General features: G+C 38.4%; 1 protein-coding gene and 1 long non-coding RNA gene across 6 annotated transcripts in view; one reads left to right on the forward strand and one right to left on the reverse strand.

Annotated features, from left to right (window-relative positions):
• The window catches only part of SWAP70 (switching B cell complex subunit SWAP70), a 75,252-nt gene that overhangs the window by 15,296 nt on the left and 47,907 nt on the right, over positions 1–12,049 (reverse strand). For both annotated transcript variants that reach the window (XM_072794109.1, XM_072794110.1), the window contains 4 exons: positions 8,401–8,628; positions 5,362–5,508; positions 4,117–4,225; positions 1,553–1,734 (listed from right to left, as the gene is read on the reverse strand). In XM_072794109.1, the coding sequence (XP_072650210.1) occupies positions 1,553–1,734; positions 4,117–4,225; positions 5,362–5,508; positions 8,401–8,628 (666 nt within the window). The remainder of the gene's footprint in view (positions 1–1,552; positions 1,735–4,116; positions 4,226–5,361; positions 5,509–8,400; positions 8,629–12,049) is intronic.
• LOC140614811 (uncharacterized) overlaps positions 4,334–12,049 on the forward strand; it is an 84,823-nt gene continuing 77,107 nt past the window's right edge. The window contains exons 1-3 of one of the 4 annotated variants that reach the window (XR_012015581.1): positions 4,334–4,558; positions 5,825–5,948; positions 11,167–11,283. This is a non-coding gene — a long non-coding RNA (uncharacterized lncRNA). The remainder of the gene's footprint in view (positions 4,559–5,824; positions 5,949–11,166; positions 11,284–12,049) is intronic. The other 3 variants (XR_012015578.1, XR_012015580.1, XR_012015579.1) reach the window with 3 other exon arrangements.

Below are 12,049 nucleotides of genomic sequence, written 5' to 3' on the forward strand. Positions count from 1 at the left end.
GGGGTATTCACTTTATGATTCTTTGTATATACTCTATATATGATATGTGTATATATAATGGAATATTCCTCAGCCACCAAAAAGAACGAAATCTTGCCATTTGCAATGCTGTGGATGGAACTAGAGGGCATCATGCTAAGTGAAATAAGTCAGAGAAAGACAAATACTGTAGGATTTCATTCATATATAGAACTTAAGAAACAAAACAGATGAACATAGGGGAAGGAAAGGAAAAATAAAATAAGATGAAAATAAGGAGGCAAATCATATGGGACTCTCACCTATAGTAAATAAACTGAGGGTTGCTGGAAGGGAGGTGGGGGGATGCAGTTATTGGGTGATGGGCATTAAGGAAAGCACCTAAGGTAATGAGCACTGAGTGTTATATGCAACTGACGAATCACTAAATTCTACCTCTGAAACTAATAATATACTGTATGTTAACTAAATTGAATTTAAATTAGAAAAAAAAGGAGGGATGATGGATAGGAACAACTATTTCTAACATCAGATGCTCACATAATTTGTAAGGTTATAAAAGTATTAGAAAATTATTTGTGAGTCTACTCAGAGGATGTCAGCACAAAGTGTGGCATTTTCATGGACTGCAAAGAGAGAACCCCATCAGGAATGTGGGGGCTGGGGATCCCTGGGTGGCGTAGCGGTTTAGCGCCTGCCTTTGGCCCAGGGCGCGATCCTGGAGACCGGGGATCGAATCCCACGTCGGGCTCCCGGTGCATGGAGCCTGCTTCTCCCTCTGCCTGTGTCTCTGCCTCTCTATGTGTGACTTTCATAAAAATAAATAAATAAATAAATAAATAAATAAATAAATAAATAAATGAATGAATGAATGAATGGAATGTGGGGGCTTATACTGTGAGCATCTCTCATACTCCAGGAAAAAGGTGCTACATAGGAGACACAAAAGGGTCTTTGATCTTATAGTTAGGAGGTGCTCACTCATTTAAGGCAGACAGGCTCAACCCATCCCAAACAAGGACGGTGCTTATACACTGAGGACCCACTAACACCCCCAGAATCATGATACAACTGAGCAACCAGTTTTTCCAATGAATGTCAACTATATAATCTACAGTACTTGACTTCCTAGCCCTGAGATAAAAAGAGAAACTAACCCAGACTCTGTATCTTTGACTCCAAATGGTAAGTGAGACCCACAGTTCTATACTAAGGGTATTCACAAGTAAGGATGGGAGCTAAGGGGAGAAAAACTAAAAAGGCAATACATCCTGCCCAGATCACCAAAAGTGACCTTGACATCCTTAGGGGAATAAAATTCCTCATACTTCTCTGACAAAATTCAACTGTGCTCACTATTCTTATTCTTTTTCGGTCAATGAAATGCCTTGGGCTGGGAAAACCAGGATATCTCTCTCACTCAGCAATCTAGACATACTTCCTGAGAAAACAATTTACCAAAACATCTCGCTAAAACTGTGCACCTGGTCTTGATGGAATCAAAGCTTATAAGGAAAGTAGCTGTGGCCCCCACAGTGAAACAGCCCTCCTCGGGCCCAGTGGCCATTCTCACCTTCCTCACGGTCTCCAGCTCCTGCTGCTTGTTTTCATTGGCAGCCTGAAGCTCCTTCATCTGTCGCTCCAGCTCCTCCTGTTCAGCCAGCAGCTTTTTCCGGAGTTCTTTCCGTCGCTGACGGGCTTCTTTATGTGGTGGGGGACTGCCCAACTTCAGCAGATGGATAGTAGAATGAATGGCTATAAAAGGTGTAGGTCAGAAACAGGGACAGACTGTTTATTCTTCATAAGCCTAAAATGCAGATGGCATACTGGAAAGAAAACCAGAGACCCAGTGTAGATTCTGATCCTGCCACTGAGTAGTGGTGTGACCTTGAGCGGGTCAAAACCTGCAGCATCAGTCTCCTCATCTCTAACATGAAAGATGTCATCTCTAGAGTCCCTACCAGCTCCAAAATTCCATAACTGCTTATCTCTGCTTAAATAGGTACTTGATTCAGGAATATCGCACACATTTGAAGAACTTAACAACACTTTCAGTGCCCTTCTCTATGTTTCTCAAAGGACCAAGTAAGAACAAGACATAGTAAGAGTTGAGGTTCAAAGTTCCTGATCTCTGATTTGCTACCTGCTGGGTTTAGTCTGCCCCTTATCTATGCCTTATGAAACCATATCCTTATACACTTCCTTCCTGAGATGGTAAGAGTAGCTATCATTTACTGAATACGTACTATAAGGATACCCTTTACATGCATTATCTAATTTTTATGTATTTTCCTTACTATCTGAATTAAATTTATTTTTTTCAATAGCTAACACTTTCACATTGTTCAAATTCAAAAGCATGAAAAGACATGGGAAGTCTCCCTCCTGCTCCCCAAGAAGTGGCATCTCCCTCTCCACTACCAACTAATGCCAACAGTTTCCTGTGCATCTTTCCAGAGATATTTTAAGCATATACAAACAAACAAACAAACATATAGATCCTCCATCTTCTTTTCACCTAATACACTCTCCTGAGCCTTGAGGGTTTTTTTTTCACTCAATTTATCTCGAGAGCTAGCAATAATATCTCTTTAGAGCTTTCCATATCAGTATATAAAGCATTAAACAGGCTACCTGGGTGGCTCAGTCAGTTAAGTGTCTGCCTTCGGCTCAGGCCATGGTCCCAGGGTCCTGGGATCAAGGTCCACATCAGGCTCCCTGTTCAGCAGGGAGTCTGCTTCTCCCTCTCCCTTTCCCTGTCCCCTCTGCTCATGCTCTCTCTCTCTCTCATGCTGTCTCTCAAATAAATAAATAAAATCTTTAAAAAATAAACAAAGCATTATACCCCACTGTGGGGATGCCTGGTTGGCTCAGTGGTTGAGCATCTGCCTTCGGCTCAGGGTATGATCCCAGGATCTGGGATCTAGTCCCACATCAGGCTCCTTCCAGGGAGCCTGTTCTCCCTCTACCTATGTCTCTTCCTCTCTCTCTGTGTCTCTCATGAATAAATAAATAAAATATTTTTTTAATAAATAAATAAAATCTTTAAAAAAATCTTAAAAAGAACCCCATTATGTTTCTTCCATTATTTATTCAACCATTTTGCAATTAATGGACATTTAGGTTGTTTGCAATCTATCACATTTCTGCAATGACATGGCATTTTTAAAATGTGTAAGTCTATCTTCATTATCAAATTATTAAACCTTACGAAAACCTCGAGAGGTACGTACTGTTATTATCCCCATTCTACAGAAGAGGAAAAACAGTTACAAAATTCATAACTCAAGTGACCCAGGGAAGAGGATTCAAACCTAGATACACTTGCCTCAAAATCTTAAGTCAAATCAAAATGACCACAATTTTCAGTATAACATAATTTTACTTATGTTCAAGAATATATGCAGAAGCCTCTTCCATGATTAAATAAAAAACCTCATATATGGTATTTCATGCTTTACTAATTTTAGAATAATACTTTAGTTTAAAAGTTATTAAATCAAAAGTTTGTACTCTTGGGCATTGGTGCCTCAGTTGATTGAGCGACTGAGCATCTGCTGTAGGCTCAGGTCATGATCCCAGGGTCCTGGGATGGAGCCCCCATCAGGCTTACTGCTCAGTGGGGAGCTTGCTTCTCCCTCTCTCTTTGCTCCTTCCTCTGCTTGCGCTATCTCATACTCTTTTTCTGTCAAATAAATAAAAATCTCTAAGAAAAGTTTGTGTTCTTAAGACAATTATTTGAAACTAGTGATTTCTTGTGAAAATAACAGATCTTGAAAATTACTGGAAATATTCAAAAGTGACTGCATTATTCCTCTTTTGTTATCTGTATTATTAAAAATTCAAGATGGTCACTTTAAAATTCTTCATAGTCTTTAAAAGGGGAAATTCCATTCTCTTTAAATAGTATAAGTAAATAAAATCTGAAATGTCCAGTTTATAATTTTCCCACAAATTCATTATGCAAATGAAATTGATGAAAAATTTGGGAACTCCTCTCACTTTTTCTTTCAGCTACTATGCTGCATGCAGAAATAACTACAATGAGGGAACAATGCTTTTAGTATCTTTAATAACGTTAAAAATACAAAGTCAGAACTCAAGTTATGTCATGACAAATAATAAAAATTGCCTTACCCTGAATCCACTCCTGTTTCTTCTTCTTATCTGAGGCACTGATTTCAAAAGTCTTATCAAAACATTTTATGAGAAAAAGGCACTTCTTTCCATCTTTGTCAGGCAAGGACTAACACAGAAAGCAAAAACAGCTTTTTAAAATTTTATTTTTAAGCATTTAAATTAAATCCAACCTTAATCATTTATACAAATCTGGCCGAAATTCAATGTCAGTGAAAAATGTCTATAAGGGTATATTTCTGGTTTACAGAATGCTATCCTCTAGGCAACAATACCTATGGTAACAGTGAACCCTGATTAGTATACTCCATCTGGACTGTGAGAACCACCAACACCTGATGGAGACACCATGCTTTGGCCTTCCTGAGCACAGTGACTGATACATGAACACACCACACCCCTTACAGGAACCCTGGAAGGTATATCCACGTTGTTTTAACAGGTATTGACTCCAGCGCACCATGAGGCTTCTGAGCCAGGGTGATTTCCATACCTGCCTGATGCAGATACACTTTCTTTGCACCTGAGATATTACTGCTAGCAAGCTATAGTTCCTGTCCTATATCCTTATAAGTAGACTGGTATGGCCTATGTTAATCTCGTGAATCTCCACGAATCTAAGACCCCTTAGTGGCAGTGCACACCCTGAGACATTAATATATCTATACTATTTCATCCATCAAAACACACTCATTTATAAGCGAGATTTTAGGTATTTTAAATGTTCTTCAACAAATACAGTTATGATAGTTCCGATATAAATCAAAAACTCAAAATGTATGTTTCTTGAAGACTTCACTTTATAGAATTAACAGCTATTAAGTAAGGTGTCCTGAAGGTCACCTAAAATATTCAAAGGTAATACTCATATTTTCTTTAGTTTTATTTACTGTATTCAAAATGGCCCAGAGTTCCTCATATATTCATGATTTCAAACCCTGTCTTACTGATTTTTTTTTGCTTTTTTTAGAACTCCATTTTATTGAATAAGTGTTTCCTTAAATGTACAAATAAATCTGACTTAATCCCTATACTTTGTTCATGAGACAGAAAACAAATTCACATTATAAAAAAAACTTGTCAGGGATCTTTGGTTTTTGGTTCAGGAAGTTTGGCAACTGTACACCTATACTATTTTAGAAATGTAAATTTTAAGAGTATTTTAAGGTTCTAAAGACCAGAAGCAAGATAAAACACTTGAGCAGCAGGGGGCAGCATCAGAAAGTGGTAACAGTAGATTCTTACCTCCACACAGCAGTTTTCATCCAAGAGAATGTCTCCTTTCTTATCTTTCAGATCCTCACTCACATAATAAGAAATTATGTTGGGTTTTAGTACAAACCAACGTTCAGTCCAGTTTTTCCGTCTGTGGCCTTTTTTCATCATGTAACCCTATGAAAGATTAAATCTGATATAAATGCCTGGCCTTTTACTTTAAGAGCTAATATCTCTTCCTTGAATACACAAGTATCAGTGGTTCTTGACCTTTATGGATCATGAACCTATTGAGGACATAAAGGCCAAGGGCACTAAACCCAGTCAAATTCACACAAATACGTGCACACAAAAGTTTACACAGAATTCTGGATATGCAGAGACAACTGTCCACTGCACTCGCCATCCCCTAGTGCTATATAGATAAGTAGCCTTAGAACTCCTGGTGCCAAAAGCATTGTGATTTTTTAAAATTCTTTTTTTTTTTTTAAAGGAGGGAGAGAGAATCTTAAGCAGGCTCCACACCCAGCATGGAGCCTGACACAGGGTTCAATCTCATGACCCTGAGATCATGACGAGCTGAAACCAAGAGTCAGACACTTAACTGAGCCACCCAGGTACCCCTAAAATTCCTTATCTTTTAGGGATGTCTATTGAATTATTTATACATAAAATGACTGTCTGGGATTGTTTCAAGGTATCTTGAAGGTATTAAGCAAGTAGGAAGAGTAGGATTAACCATGTGTCAGTGGTTACTGAGGCTGGATGAATGGTATATGTGAGTTCACTACACTATTCTATTCTGATTAAAACACACACACAAAACTCTAAGTGATTGTCAGTAAATTAAAACCTCAACGAAACGCAAATTTATCTTTCAACCAACCAATCACCTTCTGGCACCAACCTCCCCTTCTACCTGACCTCTCGCTATTCTGGAAAAAAGAACTCTGCTTCAGATGAACAGAAAAGGAACTAGCAGGATTCTGGCTCCATTTTTTTTTTTTTTTAAAGATTTTATTTATTTATTCATGAAAGGCACAGGCAGAGGGAGAAGCAGGCTCCATGCAGGGAGCCCGATGCGGGACTTGATTCCCAGAACTCCAGGATCACGCCCTGAGCTGAAGGCAAGCGCTAAACCACCGAGCCACCCAGGGGTCTCAGGATTCTGCTTCTAAATGTAGCTCCTACACTCACACTTCTAGGCCTATACTTCCTTCACTCATATTAGTCACAAAGGTGATATGACTGATAAAGTAAAAATTCATATTTTCACTTAAGCAAAATGACACGTTATCAGCCAAAGCCCTTCAGGGTTGTTTGAGAATAGCTGGGTTTTTTTTTCCACACTTATTTAAGAGAAAAGAGTGTGCACGTACACAAGGGGGTGGGCACAGGGAGAGATAATCCGAAGCAGACTTCCCACTGGGCATGGAGCCTGAAGCAGGGCTCAGCCTCACAACCCTAAGATTATGGCCCCAGCTGAAAACAAAAACCAGATGCTTAACTGACTGAGCCACCCAGACACTCCAAGAATAGCTGACATTTTAATCATCAAATGTGTAAGTGCTAATAACCAGTAGTAGATCATACATAACCATTAAATATATATTAGCTTGCCATATTATTTAATTATTATACCAAGTTCTAATCATATTACTTGTTCAGTTCCCTATTCCTTGGACATTTAAGTAAAAGCTATCTCATACTAAAATTCATCTGTAGTCAGATTATCCTGCTATCCTGGTGGGCTTACAAGTCTTTGAACAGAGACCATGTCTCATGCCTTGTTTTAGCACTAAAAACCTACACAGGGATCCCTGGGTGGCACAGCGGTTTGGCGCCTGCCTTTGGCCCAGGGCGCGATCCTGGAGACCCGGGATCGAATCCCACGTCGGGCTCCCGGTGCATGGAGCCTGCTTCTCTCTCTGCCTGTGTCTCTGCCTCTCTCTCTCTCTCTCTCTCTGTGTGACTATCATAAATAAATAAAAATTTTTAAAAAAAGAAAATTAAAAAAAAAACCTACACAAATGAAACCTCAATTAATGTTTATTGATGGGCTCAATTAGGAAAAAAGAGTAAAGACAACATCTGCTGAGTAAATAAAAGGCCAAAGTAAGGAAATCTCAATTTGGAGTTATTATTCAGTATAATAATTAAGAAAGGGCAGCCCCAGTGGCACAGTGGTTTAGCACCGCCTGCAGCCCAGGGTGTGATCCTGGAGACCCTGGATCGAGTCCCACGTCAGGCTCTCTGTATGATGCCTGCTTCTCCCTCTGCCTGTGTCTCTGCCTCTCTCTCTGTCTCTATGAATAAATAAATAAAATCTTTAAAAAAATAATAATAATAATAATAATAATTAAGAAATTTGTAAGATCCACTAAAAAATATATAAATTCTATTTAACAAGCATCAAGCTTCCCATATGTATATCAGATGCTATGTGGGTCATAATCTAATAAGTATAATTTTGCTACATAAAGGTATTTTCTCCCAAAAGTAAGGGTATTTTTCTGATTTCATAAAAATATATAATCATATACATACATTCATGTATAGAATCATATATAAAGTAGTAAGTCCAATAATTAAAAAGGAATAAAGAAGAAAATAAAATTTACAGAGATCCCACAATCCAGAGACAATCACTTTTAACATTTTCGTGACCATTCTTCCAGATAGCCCTACACGCATATATCACATTTCATGAGCAGGGTTACAAGATACTTCCTACTGAACAACTTGTGTTTTTTTCTCTGAATAATATGCTATGAGGATCTTTCAGATCAACAAATGGATGTACACATGACATGAAAGTACTTTAAAAACAGTTAGAAATGTCATTTAAACAGTTCTTTCAAAATAGTAACTTCTCAATGCGTAAGTGTACTTCAATATTGCACCAGTAACTTTTTTAAATGAAAGCCTAATACAAGCCTGGGAAATTAAGAAACTTTATTCCTGTTCTAAATCAGTGTAAAAGTATAAATGACTAATAAGGAAAATGTCTTATTTCAAATATGTCAAATTCTAAAGGTGAGGAGAAATACAGTGTTACAGGACTCTTACCTGTTTCAACACATCTAATATAAGCTCATTAAAGACTTCATTAATTGCCATGGACACTGTCTGCCGATCCATGCCTTTGCTGAACTGTCCATTTCCAATAAGCTCAATCAGTTCCCACACAGAAAGGCCATCTTTACTGTCATCAAAGTTGATTTTATAATGTTCAAATTGTTCTTGCTGCCAACCTCCTCCCATAGCTTCTGTAAGTTTCTTAAGCAGGTATTCAATCTGTACAAACAAAAATGTAAAATTATTAATTCCTAGGAAAAAACAAAACTTAAACTTAGGTATGTATATGTTATTTACACTCATAAAGTCAACTTAGGAAATTTTTTTTTTGTTACAAAAGTAAATCTTTAAAGAATCATGAAATTATCATGGGGAAAGGTATAGATAAAATGCCACTGGTCCTATATTAACCTTATAAAATAAGTAAAGAAATATAAAACTGATAACCCTCTAATAGCATATAATATCTGTATGATAAAACTATAGAACTAGGGGATCCCTGGGTGGCTTAGCGGTTTGCCCCAGGGCACGATCCTGGAGCCCAGGGATCGAGTCCCACGTCGGGCTCCCAGCATGCAGCCTGCCTCTCCCTCTGCCTGTGTCTCTGCCTCTCTCTGTCTGTGTCTATCATAAATAAATAAAATCTTAAAAAAAAAAAAATAACTATAGAACTAAAGCAAAGTGCATGCATATAGTACCACAAACTAACTGATGTGATTTGATTATTCTGTTGGATATTTCAATATATCAAAATATTGCTCTTACTGAACTAATATGCAAGTACTAAATTAAATAGCATCTCAAAATAGTATGTACAAATTAGACTTCGATTTACAAAGTTTCCATGTAAGCCAACTATTTGAAACAGATTCCTCCCATTATAGCATTGACAATATTGGCAACAATGGCTGAATTCCTAGCCTGGGATGGAAAGCTTATTAAATCCTGAAACACACACACACCTTTGTGTAGAAAAACAGTAGAAAATGTTGCTATTGAAATAACAGCAGGTGAACAAAACAATGAGGCAGTAATACTCACTGAATGAAAAATCAGTATCTGATCTTCTGGAAAGCCTGAGTTTCCCATAGTGCTCTCAAATTCAACACATACAAAAATGAGTGAGTCACTTCTACCTTCCAAATAGCTTCCCCTTCTTTTTTTTTTTTTTTAAGATTTATTTATTATTATTTATTCATGAGAGACACAAGAGAGAAAGAGACAGAGACATAGGCAGAGGGAGAAGCAGGCACCTTGCAGGGAGCCTGATGCAGGACTCGATCCTGAATCATGGGATCACGCCCTGAGCTGAAGGCAGATATTCAACCACTGAGCCACCCAGGCATCCTGATAGCTTCCCCTTCTATTATTGAGTTCATCTGGGAATGACACCATATATCCATACCAATCCTTGTCTACCCACTCCCTTATATCAAATCAGTGATAAAAACCTACTGTTTTTACTTCCCTAGATCAGTGTTTCTCAAACTGTACGTTATAACCCAATATGAAATCAACATACTAGGTAGTAACCAAAATCTTCTTTAATGGAATGGAAATATTTTTCATCTAAAGACAAATGTTTTGTGATTAAGTTTGGTTATGGATGCGTCTATGTGTGCTGGATCATGAAATAAAATATTTATCTTTCTATGGGTTACAGTCAAAAGAGAATTAAAAACTTTGTCCCAGTGGTTCTCAAATCCATCCCCTCCTACTTTGTTCTACTTTTTTTTTTTTTTTTTTTTTACTTTGTTCTACTTTGCCTCTCAATTGGTATCCTTGCCTCCAGCATTGCTCCCTTGTATCTATATTCTGCTAGAGAAATTCTTCTAAAACATAAGCTAAGCCTGTCACCTCGCTCTTTAAATCCTGTCCTGGCTCTCTATCACCTCAGAGATATAGGCCAAGCTCTTCTGTGTCCCTTGGTGACCACCATCCCTCCAATCAGGCTTACTATCTCTAACACGTCCTCCACTATGCCTGCTTCGGATTTTACACTTCACTATACCACAGATCAGAAGTCTCAAACTAATTCTGTAAAGGATTAGGGAGTAAATATTTTAGGCTTTATGCATCTCTATTATGTTACTCTTTGGGTTGTTGCTGTTTTGCTTCGTTGTTGTTGTTTACACTGCTTTAAAAATTTAAATACTATTCTTAGCATGTGGGCTACACAAAAAATAGGCTATGGGCTAGATTCTGCAGTGAGCCATAGTTGCCAAGACCTGCCATAGATTATAAGGAGCTAGGGGATCCCTGGGTGGCGCAGCAGTTTGGCGTCTGCCTTTGGCCCAGGGCGCGATCCTGGAGACCCGGGATCGAATCCCACGTCAGGCTCCCGGTGCATGGAGCCTGCCTCTCTCTCTCTCTCTCTCTCTCTCTCTCTGTGTGTGACTATCATAAATAAATAAAAAAAAAATTAGGGATCCCTGGGTGGCGCAGCGGTTTGGCGCCTGCCTTTGGCCCAGGGCGCGATCCTGGAGACCCGGGATCGAATCCCACGTCGGGCTCTCGGTGCATGGGGCCTGCTTCTCTCTGCCTGTGTCTCTGCCTCTCTCTCTCCCTCTGTTACTATCATAAATAAATAAATTAAAAAAAAAATTAAAAAAAAAAAAAAGATTATAAGGAGCTAATCCACTAACACACTTTTTTATGCTTCTGTGCCTTTCCCCCATGCTATCCTTTCTGTTTTGAATACTCTCCTCATTTCTATATCTGACTAACTAGTATTCATTCAAATCCTGTATCATCTAGGATATTCCTATTCCTGTATGTGGAACAGCAGCAGCAGCATCACCTAGAAGTCTGTTAGAAATGACGAATCTTGGACCTCACCAAAACTCAAAATCTGCATTACAACAAGAACCCCAGGTACTTCCATATGCTCATTAAAGTTTGAGAAGCACTGCTTCTAGCAAAACTGCTCGGACCAACCCTAATCCAGGTCAGGATGAGGGTTCTTCGATGATCTTTTTTTTTTTTTTTTAAGATTTTATGTATTTATTCAAGAGAGACAGAAAGGCAGAGACACAGGCAGAGGGAGAAGCAGGCTCCATGAAGGAACCTGACGCAGGACTCGATCCTTGACCCAGGATCACGCCCTGAGCCGAAGGCAAATGCTCAACCACTGAGCCACCCAGGCGTCCCTTCTATGATATTCTATGTCACTGCACTTAGCATGCTGAAATTATCTTTACTCATTTGCTTCCCCACCATTTTCTGAATTCCTCATAGAAGGGACCACGTCCCACTCATCTTTGAATGTCCAGAACTCAACATCATACCTAGAATGTGGTAGAGCTCAATTAATGTTTACCAAACTGAAATAAATTAAACTAAGCCTCAATGTGTTCATCTATGAAATGGACATAGTAACACTTATCATTTGGGGATACTATGGGGATTAAATGAGACGGGTACCAATTATTTTGCATAGTGTCTGACACAGCAGACACTCCATCAATGTTACTTACTTTTGCACTGAGTGGTGTATTATTCAAACATTTAAAATTATATTTTAGAAAGCATTTATGAAATAATATAAAGAAGAATACAAAATTAAATTTATCTATAATTTCCACTGCATAAAAATTACATAAATATTTCGACAAATACTAGAGGAAAACATAGAAATAGT

Source organism: Canis lupus, chromosome 23 (genome assembly GCF_048164855.1).
Source record: "Canis lupus baileyi chromosome 23, mCanLup2.hap1, whole genome shotgun sequence".
Taxonomy (NCBI): Eukaryota; Metazoa; Chordata; class Mammalia; order Carnivora; family Canidae; genus Canis; species Canis lupus.